This window comes from Salvelinus alpinus, chromosome 10 (assembly GCF_045679555.1).
Source record: "Salvelinus alpinus chromosome 10, SLU_Salpinus.1, whole genome shotgun sequence".
Taxonomy (NCBI): Eukaryota; Metazoa; Chordata; class Actinopteri; order Salmoniformes; family Salmonidae; genus Salvelinus; species Salvelinus alpinus.
In genome coordinates this window covers 71,369,970-71,385,403 of record NC_092095.1, presented here as the reverse complement: position 1 = coordinate 71,385,403, position 15,434 = coordinate 71,369,970, and the positions used below count along the sequence as shown (strand labels likewise).

Below are 15,434 nucleotides of genomic sequence, written 5' to 3'. Positions count from 1 at the left end.
CTGATGATGTAATACATGCTGATGATGTAATACATGCTGATGACGTAATACATGCTGATAATAGCATGCTGATAACATGCTGATAATGTAATTATCAATTATAATGTAATACATGCTGATGATGTAATACATGCTGATAATGTAATACATGCTGATGATGTAATAATACATGCTGATGATGTAATACATGCTGATGACGTAATACATGCTGATAATAGCATGCTGATAACATGCTGATAATGTAATTATCAATTATAATGTAATACATGCTGATGATGTAATACATGCTGATGATGTAATAATACATGCTGATGATGTAATACATGCTGATGATGTAATACATGCTGATGATGTAATACATGCTGATGATGTAATACATGCTGATGATGTAATACATGCTGATGATGTAATTAATACATGCTGATGATGTAATACATGCTGATGATGTAATACATGCTGATGACGTAATACATGCTGATGATGTAATACATGCTGATGATGTAAAACACACTTAGATATTACAGAGAATACAGTCCCAAATGTGTCTTCCGCATTTAATCCAACCCCTCTGAGGGCCCATACTCATGTTTCCCAGACGAGAAAAACAGGGAGATTGAGGCATTTGAATTCCGACACACTTAGATATTACAGATAAAACAGTCCCAAAATGTTGTCACATCTACACAAGACCAGAACATATGTAAAATAGAGCTGTTAAGGCAACTTTCTATTAAAACGTTTCTTGTACTGGTTGACCTGAAGAAGAAAAGGTGTCATGAGGCACATAAAAGGACTGTAAAGGCAGACACATTAAAGTGGTGGAAAAAACAGAGATTTTGACCTTGGGTCAACGGGTTAAGTGTTAGTGAGTGAGTCAGTCAGTCAGTCTGTTAGTGAACCCCTCCCCCTGCAAGTCTGTTGTGGCAATGGATGCAAATGAAAAGTATTCCTCAAGTGTGTGACACTTAATATGCATGACATTAAACAAAGAGAGTAATTTTAGGTTGTTATTACATCATTGGTTGAAGTCATTACACTATTGATGAAAAAAAAGTTACACACTTTATAATGTCATAATCAACGCATAATGTAATAACTAACTGTAGTAACTATTACATTATATTCAAAAATGTTATTACGTTATGCGTTCAGCATATTTATTACACATTATCGGCATTTATAAAATGTTAAATGTGAAAGTTATGACATTATTAGCAGATATTACATTATTGGCAGTTATAACATTATCAGTCGCTACAGACCTTGTAGTTTTCAAGGAAACAAGATGACGTATTCCACCCTGATTATGCACGCAAGTGTTGTTGACGAACTGTACTTTCTGTATTGATTTGTTGTTAATAAAAATAAAATAAATAAAAAGGGTTGTTGACGAGCACTTGCATTGTCTCTTTCACACTCCAGCCCGCAACGGAGCTGTGATGCTTCTTAAGGTTGGTTTGCACACCGCGATTAAAATGAAGAAGAAAAAGAAGATGGCCTTAAAAGGTTTTACACAGAGTTGGAAAATATTATATTATGACATATTTAATTATCTATCATAAAATTCCCCCTAAATTGTTTCTAAAATACACACATTTAATTGATACTTGTATAAAAATTACACAAAGTATCTGGTAACTTTCACAATAGAATATGAATCAGATATGATTCGTCACAAGAAACCCCGGGAATGTTTTTATCTTCCCTCCCCCCACGTGTGTACATCGGTCTCGGGTGGAATGTTTGTTGATGTACACCTATGAGTAGAAACGTATCAAAATTACTGTTGTAATATATATTTATCGGAGTAATGTTGAAATCAAAAACTTTCGTAAAGAAAACCCGATCAGGCGGGATCATGAAAATAGTCCGTGAGCACTACCTGCGAGACGATATTTGGTGCGGGAGTGAAGTTTGTACAGAATGCAAGCAAGAAGAGTCCGTTTTGCAGGAAGACGCTTGCATTGAAAGCAACTTGTGTTCTTTCCCACACTATTTGCTCCCAGACACAAATGTTGTGTTGAGCCAGGTAAGTTACTGTGGAATAATGTCTAACGTAAACTTTATTATTAACAACAAATCAATACAAAAAGTACATGTCTAAAGTAAACGCTAGATTTTGCCACCGCATCACTACAGTTTAGATGTCTGACACGCCTCTAGTGAAAGTGTGAACCCCACTTATCAAGCTCAGTGTTTCCCAAGCTCGGTCCTGCCCCGTCCCCCGGGTGCACGTTTTGGTTTTTGCCCTACACAGCTGATTAAAATAATCAAAGCTTGATGATGAGTTGGATATTTGAGTCAGCTATGTAGTACTAGGGCAAAAACCAAAACGTGCAGGATCAAGTTTGGGAAATCCTGATCTAGCTAACACTAATTTGACTAACTTTCAGCTGTGACATTCTACCATGCTGAATCAATATCCCTGTTAATGTCTGTAGATTGATATCCTAGAGGATCCCTTGATCAAGAACGTGATCATTCTGCAGACTGTACTCCAAGAGGTCCGCCACAGGAGCGCTCCCATCTACAAGCGATTGAAAGACATCCTTCACGATAAGGAGAAACACTTTTACACTTTCACTAATGAACATCACAGGTAGAAAATAGATATGCTGTTTGCCTTAGATAACTGACTGTTTTGTAGTGATTTAAGGGGGTGCAGCCTGACTTGGTTTTGAATCAGTGACCCGTGGGGTTATCCCACCACTGACGCCAATGTAGCAATTGACTGAAATAAGTTGGAGCAAGACTGAAGTCTGCATGTTTCCCAGCCAAAACAGTGTGGAAGAGTTTGTGGGTATATTACGACGACATTTTGGCAAGGGTTTTATCAAAGTTTATTTGTCACGTGCGCCGAATACAACAGGTTTAGACCTTACAGTGAAATGCTTACTTAAGCTGTTTGTGCACACTTTTTTTATTCTTGAGGCAAGCCGAAGTCTACGCCTTCATCACTGATTGGTCAACAGTAGGGATTCTTCAATGAAGTGCCTGCTGTCGTTCAACGAGTAACGACTCGTCCTCATTCACGTTTTCTCTTGAGAAATACTGCACCAAACATCCTAATCAGATGAAAAATTGCGTGACTAAGATCTCCTAGGCAAAGAAGTACATTTATAACAGATTTATGGAGTTATCTTAATTCTGACTATTTTGGGGAAGTGTATACTGGCTACGGCGTCTCAATGTGGACAAACAGTACTATTGCCGTTTTTTTTTTCATGTTTTTCAAGCCAAGGTCTTTTTAAGTATGAGAGCACACTTGTTCAGCTAACCAATCAGGCTAGTCGCCAGCCAAACTGAACGAGCTCAGGCTAGTCGCCAGCCAAACTGAACGAGCTCAGGCTAGTCGCCAGCCAAACTGAACGAGCTCAGGCTAGTCGCCAGCCGAACTGAACGAGCTCAGGCTAGTCGCCAGCCGAACTGAACGAGCTCAGGCTAGTCGCCAGCCAAACTGAACGAGCTCAGGCTAGTCGCCAGCCGAACTGAACGAGCTCAGGCTAGTCGCCAGCCAAACTGAACGAGCTCAGGCTAGTCGCCAGCCAAACTGAACGAGCTCAGGCTAGTCGCCAGCCAAACTGAACGAGCTCAGGCTAGTCGCCAGCCGAACTGAACGAGCTCAGGCTAGTCGCCAGCCAAACTGAACGAGCTCAGGCTAGTCGCCAGCCGAACTGAGGCATGCTGACGCCTTAACTGTCCAGCCATTTGTCACCGATCAATGCTTTTCAAAGCAATGTATGGTTGTATTCTTCTGTTGCAGAGAAACGTATATAGAGAGAGAGCAGGGGGAAAGCGCCAACGATCGTAATGACAGAGCCATCCGCATATCTACAAAGTGGTACAGTGATCACCTGAACAACACCCCCACGGACAAGGGGTTAAAGGTTGTTTTGCTGACCAATGACCGGGGCAACAAGGAGAAAGCAGAGGACTCCGGCCTGCTCACATACAGATGTAAGAAACAACACACCTCTGTTACCTCAAATCACATTTTATTGGTCACATAAACATGGTTAGCAGACGTTAATGCGAGTGTAGCGAAATGCTTGTGCTTCTAGTTCCGACCGTGCAGTAATATCTAACAAGTAATCTAACAATTTCACAGCAACTACCTTATACCCCAAGATGAGACCGCTGTTCTTGTCTTTAATATCACAATATCTGTTACCTCAATACTCCAAGATGAGACCGCTGTTCATGTCTTTAACCTTAATCACAAGGTCACAATACTAGGTGTGTTCAACATGTCGACTACATGTTTACTTTAGAAGATGCCGTCTTCATCCGTCCTCTGTTCCACACAGGTGAGGAGTACGTCAAGAGTCTGATAGCCAACCCTGAGCTGGTGGATCGACTGGCTTTGACCAACGATGACAAGGTAACTAATATCTACACAATATCACATTCACACATATGTACTTTCTACAGCAGCTATTTTAGATTCATAGAGAAAGTTAGATCTGCATATTCATAAAGAAAGTTAGATCTGCATATTCATAGAGAAAGTTAGATCTCCATATTCATAAAGAAAGTTAGATCTGCATATTCATAGAGAAAGTTAGATCTGCATATTCATAAAGAAAGTTAGATCTCCATATTCATAGAGAAAGTTAGATCTCCATATTCATAGAGAAAGTTAGATCTGCATATTCATAGAGAAAGTTAGATCTGCATATTCATAGAGAAAGTTAGATCTGCATATTCATAGAGAAAGTTAGATCTGCATATTCATAAAGAAAGTTAGATCTCCATATTCATAGAGAAAGTTAGATCTCCATATTCATAGAGAAAGTTAGATCTGCATATTCATAGAGAAAGTTAGATCTGCATATTCATGGTTATTCGTTTAATTTAACCCTTTAATTTCTCTCCCTCCCAGAATGAGATCACCAGCAGTAAGGTGTTGTTCCCGGAGCACCTGCCCCTGTCTAGGATCCAGTCTGGGATTAAGAGTGGGACCTTCCAACAGGGAACGTTCCGGGCTAGCAGAGACAACTACCTGGAGGCTACTGTGTTTGTCCACGGAGAAGGAGATGACAGTACAGAGGTGAGTGCTGCTGAAGCATAGCTCATGTTCAGTTGTGGATTCTGGCCGTGTAACCTGCCAGAGAGGTATGGAACATTCTTTAAGTCCTCCAACAGTTGCTGAATATTTCCTCATTGTTAGTTAACTCCTCTGTTCATGTACCTGGTTTGGAAAAGTGAGTTATGAACAGTATTATTTTTCCTTTACCTTTGGATGGGAGCGGAGAATCTTTCATGTTGTTCTAAGTGCCAGCTGGCGAGATGGGGATGAGTGAGTGAGTGAGCGAGTGATTGGATGGGAAATGTAAATGAAGCAGCATTGGTTACCATGGTAACACTTCCTCTTCCTGTCCCGCTCCTCAGGTTCTGATCCAAGGCCTACAGAACCTGAACAGGGCTGTCCATCAGGACCTGGTTGCTGTGGAGATCCTGCCTCTGAACCAATGGGTGGCTCCGTCCTCTGTGGTGCTGCAGGACGAGGGGCCCAAGGAGGATGATGTCACAGAGGAGGAGGAGGAGGCAGAGTTGAAGAGTGGTCCGTCTGGGGCGGGGTCACGGAAGCCCACAGGCAGGGTGGTGGGCATCATCAAGAGGAACTGGAGACCCTTCTGTGGCATGCTCTTCCTGTCCCAAATCAAAGAGGTAACTAGCGTCACCTCACTCTGCTCTGTCAATCAATACATCAATCAAATCAAACCCTTCAGAAATCCTACATGAGTATTTATCAATATTGATGCATATACCACCATGCTTTGGTTTCTCTTGTGATTATTTGTCGTCTGTTGTTTTGTGCTGACGAATGTGGACAAGACGAATGTGGTCTCTCATACCCCTCCCTTCCCAGGCGACCCGTCACCTCTTCACCCCAGCTGACCGTTGTATCCCCAGGATCCGTATCGAGACGCGCCAGGCGGCCACCTTGGCGGGACAGAGGATCATGGTGGCCATCGACGGCTGGCCCAAGCACTCCAGATACCCTAATGTACGTGTCTCTCAGGGCCTCTTTATTAGTCGGGCTGCTCAGATGATCACGTGTCATTATCGGATATCAATGCCTGGAGAAGTGTGTGATGTACATGAGATGTGCAGCGCGACTGCAATGAAGAGGACCTGGAACGCCCCTCAATCATAGTCAACTTATCTCTCCTCTTTCTGTCTTTGAGGAACTAGCAGAGACACCATTCTCTCCTCACCCACCCTCTCTCCTTCTCTCCCTCTCTCCTTCTCTCCCTCTCTCCTCCCCCCCTCTCCTTCTCTCCCCCTCTCCTTCTCTCCCCCTCTCCGTCTCTCCCTCTCTCCTCTCAGGGCCACTTTGTTCGTAGCCTGGGCAGTGCAGGGGACAAGGAGACAGAGACGGAGGTGCTACTGTTGGAGCATGATGTCCCTCACCAGGACTTCTCACAGGCCGTCCTCAGCTTCCTCCCCAAGATGCCCTGGAACATCACAGAGGAGGTAACTGGGGTCCTGTTATGGCAGCCATTTTGTGTCAAGACATATATCAATGGTTGTCAGCTGGTGGCTACGTTGTTGTAGCTATACCAATCAACAATTTGCTAACACTACTTAAAGCCTGTTGGTATAATTGCATTATAGTGTGGTTATAATACTTTATAAAGGCTCATAACATGCTTATAACAGGTAATAATGCATCAGTAAACCTTATTTGCTCTTGTATCAGGACATGGCTGTGAGAGAGGACCTGAGGAACCTGACCGTGTGCAGTGTGGATCCTCCTGGCTGTACGGACATAGATGATGCTCTGCACTGTAGAGACCTGGCCAATGGAAACCAAGAGGTAGGACACTGATGAACTAACACAGTTTACCACATTTTAAAGGAGGGAGGAATGTTTGGATGAGGTAACAGACTCTATTGAAGGGCGGTAATGTGATGGAACAGAATTGAAAGTTGACAAGTCATCGTGCGTGTCTCTTTGTGGGTTGAAGGTTGGTGTCCACATTGCTGATGTGAGCCACTTCATCCGTCCAGGCAACGCCATGGATCTGGAGGCTGCTAACAGAGGCACTACAGTCTACCTGACTGGAAGGGTAGAGTCCCTCTGTATCATCACATAGTAACCTTGATGAACCCTAGCTAGCTCTTTTTAGTACGTCTTAAACGGCACCCTATTCCCTATATAGTGCACTACTTTTTACCAGAGCCCGGGTCAAAAGTAGTGCACTATATAGGGAATAGGGTTCCATTTAAGTGTTGTATTGTTAACACAGCTGTCTCCCACAGAGGATCGACATGGTTCCTGAACTGCTGAGCTCCAACCTGTGTTCTCTACGATCCAGTGTGGAGAGGTGACTTTAATACCTCCTTGAGACATCATATATTTTGTTGTTGTTGTCATTTACCATCAGTGGTGTTCCTGGTGTCTCCTCTCTGTAGGCTGGCCTTCTCTTGTATATGGGAGATCAACGACAAGGCTGAGATAGTCAAGACCAGATTCACTAAAAGTGTCATCAACTCCAAGGTAGGGGGAGACTAAACTCACACATTTGACAATGTAACAGTTGTGATTGAGACAATGTAAGACTTAGAATTGCCCCTCAGGTATCAATAAAGTTTATTGAATTGAATGATAATTCTTCCTCCAGGCCTCCCTGACGTACGCCGAGGCCCAGATGAGGATTGATGACGCTAACATGAATGATGACACCACCAAGAGCTTACGAGGCCTGAACAGACTAGCCAAGATCCTGAAGAAACGAAGGATAGAGAAAGGGTAAGAGGTTACGAGGCCTGAACAGACTAGCCAGGACCCTGAAGAGACAGGATAGAGAAAGGGTTAGAGGTTACGAGACCTGAACAGAGTAGCCAGGATCCTGAAGAAACGGAGGATAGAGAAAGGGTTAGAGGTTACGAGGCCTGAACAGACTAGCCAGGATCCTGAAGAGACAGGATAGAGAAAGGGTAAGAGGTTACGAGACCTGAACAGACTAGCCAGGATCCTGAAGAGACAGGATAGAGAAAGGGTAAGAGGTTACGAGATCTGAACAGACTTATAAGGTGAATGCACCAACTTGTAAGTCGCTCTGGATAAGAGCGTCTGCTAAATGACTTAAATGTAAATGTAAATGTAGCCAGAATCCTGAAGAGACAGGATAGAGAAAGGGTAAGAGGTTACGAGGCCTGAACAGACTAGCCAGGATCCTGAAGAGACAGGATAGAGAAAGGGTAAGAGGTTACGAGGCCTGAACAGACTAGCCAGGATCCTGAAGAGACAGGATAGAGAAAGGGTAAGAGGTTACGAGGCCTGAACAGACTAGCCAGGATCCTGAAGAGACAGGGTAAGAGGTTACGAGGCCTGAACAGACTAGCCAGGATCCTGAAGAGACAGGATAGAGAAAGGGTAAGAGGTTACGAGACCTGAACAGACTTATAAGGTGAATGCACCAACTTGTAAGTCGCTCTGGATAAGAGCGTCTGCTAAATGACTTAAATGTAAATGTAGCCAGGATCCTGAAGAGACAGGATAGAGAAAGGGTAAGAGGTTACGAGGCCTGAACAGACTAGCCAGGATCCTGAAGAGACAGGATAGAGAAAGGGTAAGAGGTTACGAGGCCTGAACAGACTAGCCAGGATCCTGAAGAGACAGGATAGAGAAAGGGTAAGAGGTTACGAGGCCTGAACAGACTAGCCAGGATCCTGAAGAGACAGGGTAAGAGGTTACGAGGCCTGAACAGACTAGCCAGGATCCTGAAGAGACAGGATAGAGAAAGGGTAAGAGGTTACGAGACCTGAACAGACTAGCCAGGATCCTGAAGAGACAGGATAGAGAAAGGGTAAGAGGTTACGAGGCCTGAACAGACTAGCCAGGATCCTGAAGAGACAGGATAGAGAAAGAGTTTGTGACTATGTGATGTCAGTAGTTGATAAGCTTTTCCCTAACTGTTGAAAGAGATGGATCGTTAGAACTGTGGCAGATTGATGTATTCCCAAAAGTGATTAGTTGGTTGATGGATGGATTGTGTTTATTGATCTGGTTGCTGGTCTCATTAATCTATATGTTTACTCTGTGTGGAATGTATAAATACATGTCTTTGTTGGTGATCTAACATGGTGGTTTTCCGTTGTGTGTTTCAGTGCGTTGACTCTCTCCTCGCCCGAGGTTCGCTTCCACATCGACAGTGAGACTCACGACCCCATAGATCTACAGACCAAGGAACTCAAGTACGTTGTTAGGCTTTTAGAATATAGAATTTAAAATAAGGCTTTTAGAATTTAAAATAATGCTTTTAGAATTTAAAATAAGGCTTTTAGAATATAGAATTTAAAATAAGGCTTTTAGAATATAGAATTTAAAATAAGGCTTTTAGAATATAGAATTTAAGGTTCTATTCATGGTGCTTGAAACTGCTGTCGTTTTGACCCTGACTAACATGGTTTAACTTCTACTTCATCACAATCCCGGATCCGGGAGCACCCCCATCAGTAAAAAAGCTGACTAGCATAGCCTAGCATAGCGTCACAAGTAAATACTAGCATCTAAATATCATTAAATCACAAGTCCAAGACACCAGATGAAAGATACACATCTTGTGAATCCAAACATCATTTCTGATTTTTTAAATGTTTTACAGGGAAGACACAATATGTATTTCTATTAGCTAACCACGATAGCAAAAGACACAACTTTTTTTCCCCACCATTTTTTTCCTGCATAGGTAGCTATCACAATTTCGACCAAATAAAGATATAAATAGTCACTAACCAAGAAACAACTTCATCAGATGACAGTGATAACATATTTATTGTATAGCATATGTTTTGTTAGAAAAATGTGCATATTTCAGGTATAAATCATAGTTTTACATTGCAGCCACCATCACAACTCTCACCAAAGCAACTAGAATAACTACAGAGACCAACGTGAATTACCTAAATACTCATCATAAAACATTTATGAAAAATACACAGCGTACAGCAAATGAAAGACAAAGATCTTGTGAATCCAGCCAATATTTCAGATTTTTTAAGTGTTTTACAGCGAAAACACAATATAGCATTATATTAGCTTACTACAATAGCCAACCACACAACAGCATTGATTCAAGCCAACAATAGCGATAACGAATAAACCAGCAAAAGATATTAATTTTTTCACTAACCTTCTCAAACTTCTTCAGATGACAGTCCTATAACATCATATTACACAATACATATAGAGTTTGTTCGAAAATGTGCATATTTAGCGGCACAAATCGTGGTTATATAATGAGAATAGTAGCCAAGCTGCCAACAAAATGTCGGGAGAAATCTTGGGAGAGGCACCTAATCTAATCAGTAACTAATCATAAACTTGACTAAAAAATACAGGTTGGACAGCAAATGAAAGATACATTAGTTCTTAATGCAACCGCTGTGTTAGATTTTTAAAATTAATGTTACTACGACATACAGCGTGCGTTAAAGCGAGACCGCACCGAAATTAATGGGGGAATAGTAGGTCAACATTTTTCAACAGAACAACGAATTAACATCATAAATACTTCTTACTTTTTGATGAGCTCCCATCAGAAACTTGGGCAAGTTGTCCTTTGTCCAGAGGAATCGTTGCTCGGTTGTAGATTGTCGCCTTCAACTTTGGAATTAGCAGTAAACATTAGCCATGTGGCGAAGACGTGTCCAACTCACTATAACGCAGCACTAAGAAATATCCGAAAATCGCAATATACTGATATAAACTGAAAGAACTCGGTTTAAAATAACAACATTATGATGTCTTTAACACCTATATCGAATAAAATCAGAGCCGGATATATCTAAGGCCTATAACGAGAGCTTTCCAGAATGCCATCCTGAGGTCTATCTCGCGTCATGGCGAACGTTGAAAAGAGTGCACCCCACGTACCAAGACCCTTTATATGGCCTCAGATCTGCCTAGCAACTCCATTCCAATTCTCACTGCTTGCTGACATCTAGGGGAAGGTGTATGCAGTGCATCTCGACCAATAGAAGACATGCAAATTGATAAACTGACCCCAGAACAGCCTGCCTGATTTCTGATTTCTCACTTCCTCACAGGAAAATTGCTCCAACTTGAGTTCTGTTTTACTCACAGATATAATTCAAACGGTTTTAGAAACTAGAGAGTGTTTTCTATCCAATAGTAATAATAATATGCATATTGTACGAGCAAGAATTGAGTACGAGGCAGTGTAATTTGGGAACGAAATTTTTACAAAGTGAAAACAGCACCCCCTATTAAGAAAAGGTTAAACTGAATTCACATGAATATTGACAAGCGTTTTGTGGCCTGTCAAAGCATCCTGCTGTTTCCAGTTTGACCTCGTCACTGAGTTATAACATCCAGCAGTAGATCTCTGCTCAGAGACTTGATCTTCACGCTGTATCGGTGGGTTCAAATTCAAATAACTTTATTGTTCCCCAGGGAGACCAACTCCATGGTGGAGGAGTTCATGTTGCTGGCCAACATCTCAGTAGCTCAGAAGATTTATGATGAGTTCTCAGAGTGTGCTCTTCTCAGGAAGCACCCCGCCCCTCCTCCATCTAACTACGACATCCTCAACAAGGCTGCCAAGTCTAAGGTACATCTACATATTCAGACTGACTAGACATCTAAAACAAGTCTAATGACATCTATAGACTATACTTCTATAGTAGTCGTAACGTTGTTGTTTCTAACATCAGTCTAATGTAGTCGTAACGTTGTTGTTTCTGACATCAGTCTAATGTAGTCGTAACGTTGTTGTTTCTGACATCAGTCTAATGTAGTCGTAACGTTGTTGTTTCTGACATCAGTCTAATGTAGTCCCAACGTTGTTGTTTCTGACATCAGTGTAATGTAGTCGTAACATTGTTGTTTCTGACATCAGTCTAATGTAGTCCTAACATTGTTGTTTCTGACATCAGTGTAATGTAGTCCTAACGTTGTTGTTTCTGACATCAGTCTAATGTAGTCCTAACATTGTTGTTTCTGACATCAGTGGAATGTAGTCCTAACATTGGTGTTTCTGACATCAGTCTAATGTAGTCCTAACATTGTTGTTTCTGACATCAGTGGAATGTAGTCCTAACATTGGTGTTTCTGACATCAGTCTAATGTAGTCCTAACATTGTTGTTTCTGACATCAGTGGAATGTAGTCCTAACGTTGTTGTTTCTGACATCAGTCTAATGTAGTCCTAACATTGTTGTTTCTGACATCAGTCTAATGTAGTCCTAACATTGTTGTTTCTGACATCAGTGTAATGTAGTCCTAACATTGTTGTTTCTGACATCAGTGTAATGTAGTCCTAACATTGTTGTTTCTGACATCAGTGTAATGTAGTCCTAACATTGGTGTTTCTGACATCAGTGGAATGTAGTCGTAACGTTGTTGTCGTAACGTTGTTGTTTCTGACATCAGTGTAATGTAGTCGTAACGTTGTAGTCGTAACGTTGTTGTTTCTGACATCAGTGGAATGTAGTCGTAACGTTGTTGTCGTAACGTTGTTGTTTCTGACATCAGTGTAATGTAGTCGTAACGTTGTAGTCGTAACGTTGTTGTTTCTGACATCAGTGTAATGTAGTCGTAACATTGTAGTCGTAACGTTGTTGTCATCTCAGGACTTGGTGATTCACACGGACTCGGCCAAGGCTCTAGCTGACTCTCTGGACGCGGCCCAGGTGGACGGCTTCCCTTACTTCAACACCTTGCTGCGTATCCTAGCAACACGCTGCATGATGCAGGCTGTGTACTTCTGCTCCGGGATGGACAGTGACTTCCACCACTATGGACTGGCCTCTCCCATCTACACACACTTCACCTCGCCTATCAGACGGTGAGAACACACACTTCACCTATCAGACGGTGAGAACACACACCTCACCTATCAGACGGTGAGAACACACACCTCACCTATCAGACGGTGAGAACACACACCTCACCTATCAGACGGTGAGAACACACACCTCACCTATCAGACGGTGAGAACACACACCTCACCTATCAGACGGTGAGAACACACACCTCACCTATCAGACGGTGAGAACACACACCTCACCTATCAGACGGTGAGAACACACACCTCACCTATCAGACGGTGAGAACACACACCTCACCTATCAGACGGTGAGAACACACACCTCACCTATCAGACGGTGAGAACACACACTTCACCTATCAGACGGTGAGAACACACACTTCACCTATCAGACGGTGAGAACACACACTTCACCTATCAGACGGTGAGAACACACACCTCACCTATCAGACGGTCCACACTCTCTCTCTACCTCTGACTGGTCCACACTCTCTCTCTACCTCTGACTGGTCCACACTCTCTCTCTACCCCTGACTGGTCCACACTCTCTCTCTACCTCTGACTGGTCCACACTCTCTCTCTACCCCTGACTGGTCCACACTCTGGTTCTGATGTGATTGTAACCTCTACAGATACTCTGACATCATCGTGCATCGGCTGCTGGCTGTAGCCATTGAAGCAGACAGCACCTACCCAGACCTGATGGACAAACACAAGCAGTCTGCCCTCTGCAACAACCTCAACTACAGACACAAGATGGCCCAGTACGCACAGCGAGCCTCTGTAGCCTTCCACACACAGGTACTGGACTCACCCAACACACTGACCTGTTAGAGCCTTCCACACACAGGTACTGGACTCACCCAACACACTGACCTGTTAGAGCCTTCCACACACAGGTACTGGTCTCACCCAACACACTGACCTGTTAGAGCCTCTGTAGCCTTCCACACACAGGTACTGGTCTCACCCAACACACTGACCTGTTAGAGCCTTCCACACACAGGTACTGGACTCACCCAACACACTGACCTGTTAGAGCCTTCCACACACAGGTACTGGTCTCACCCAACACACTGACCTGTTAGAGCCTCTGTAGCCTACCACACACAGGTACTGGACTCACCCAACACACTGATCTGTTAGAGCCTCTGTAGCCTTCCACACACAGGTACTGGACTCACTCACACAAACTATTTAACCAGGAAGTCCCATTGAAGACGAGGGACCCATTTTACAAAAGGACACCTGGGTCATATTCATTAGTGCACTGTAGCAAAATGCTTTGCAACGGAAATTGAAAAATAGCATTTCTTACTGGACATTTCTGGTTATTCTCTCCCATCTGTTTGATGATTAAATAAGCCAATGGCCGATTTCCTGATTATGTATCGTTTCCTCCAGCTGTTCTTCAAGAGCAGAGGCATCCTGAACGAGGAGGGCTTCATCCTGTTTGTGAGGAAGAACGCCATCATCGTCCTCATCCCTAAGTTTGGTCTGGAGGGAACGGTGTTCTTTGAGAACAAAGACAAACCCAGCCCCAAACTGGTCTTCAACGAAGAGGTACCCTCGCTGTGTGTCAGAGAAAATTAAAGCTATTTTTTTTGTGTATGGCTCGACTGTAACTCTGTGTGTGTGTGAACAGGCTCCTAGTCTGACGGTGGAGGGCCACTCCTTCAACATGTTTGACAAGGTCAAAGTGACCATCAGTCTGGACGCATCCAACGTCCAGCACCAGAAGATCAGAATGTCCCTGGTCGAACCTGTGGTACGTTTGTTGTTTCAAACTATCTCTGTAATGTCACATCAGATCCTACGGTGGTCATTTCCATGTAGTTATGAACTAAAACGGTGTTCAGGTAACAGTTTGTGTCTGAGGTAAAATAGCCTTCTGTCATGTCAATCAGTAATTTCAGGGTTGGACATGTAACTGATGTTGTGTTGTAGATCAGTCATTTCAGGGTTGGACATGTAACTGATATTGTTGTTTTGTAGATCAGTCATTTCAGGGTTGGACATGTAACTGATATTGTTGTTTTGTAGATCTCTGGAGTGAGCGTTGTGCCGTCTGAACCAGAACCAGAGGCCAAGAGAACTAAACTGGACCGGTGAATAACACCATCCTCACACTGAAATCTCTCTCTTAGCTCAGTTTTGAGTTATTTTAAATGTTTAGCTTTTTTCTACATGACAAGCAGAGAACATCCTGTGGTTAATATGGTTCTGATTTTAAAACAGAACCTTTTTTCCTTGACCTATAGAACGTCAACCTTCCAGGTAAATGTTAATGAGATGCCAGTAACCTGTAGAATGGGGTAATATACTGTGGCAAGACGGTCTATTCTAGAAGGAATGTTTCCTTGTACAACTCCCAATAAATCTCTTGGTTTTAGCCAATGTTCCTTTTCTCATCTCTTTGGCTTGTCTCTCTGTTTCGTGATTGGAGTAGATGCCAGGGAAACTAAAGAGTAGCCAGGAAACTAAAGGGTAACCAGGAAACTAAAGGGTAGCCAGGAAACTAAAGGGTAGCCAGGAAACTAAAGGGTAGCCAGGACACTAAAGGGTAGCCAGGACACTAAAGGGTAGCCAGGACACTAAAGGGTAGCCAGGAAACTAAAGGGTAGCCAGGAAA

The 15,434-nt window shown here is 42.9% G+C and overlaps 1 protein-coding gene across 1 annotated transcript; it reads left to right on the top strand.

The window, feature by feature from the left end:
- The first annotated feature begins 1,483 nt into the window (after positions 1–1,483).
- dis3 (DIS3 exosome endoribonuclease and 3'-5' exoribonuclease) lies at positions 1,484–15,194 on the top strand. Its single transcript, XM_071330868.1, has 20 exons — positions 1,484–2,029; positions 2,442–2,599; positions 3,764–3,957; positions 4,308–4,381; positions 4,883–5,050; positions 5,392–5,670; positions 5,873–6,010; positions 6,334–6,480; positions 6,707–6,823; positions 6,975–7,076; positions 7,270–7,334; positions 7,423–7,507; positions 7,632–7,759; positions 9,121–9,207; positions 11,429–11,585; positions 12,606–12,820; positions 13,435–13,603; positions 14,207–14,365; positions 14,448–14,570; positions 14,846–15,194. Exons 1-20 carry the CDS (start codon positions 1,811–1,813, stop codon positions 14,912–14,914), a joined length of 2,853 nt encoding a protein of 950 aa, XP_071186969.1. The 5' UTR covers positions 1,484–1,810; the 3' UTR covers positions 14,915–15,194.
- Positions 15,195–15,434: the final 240 nt, after the last annotated feature.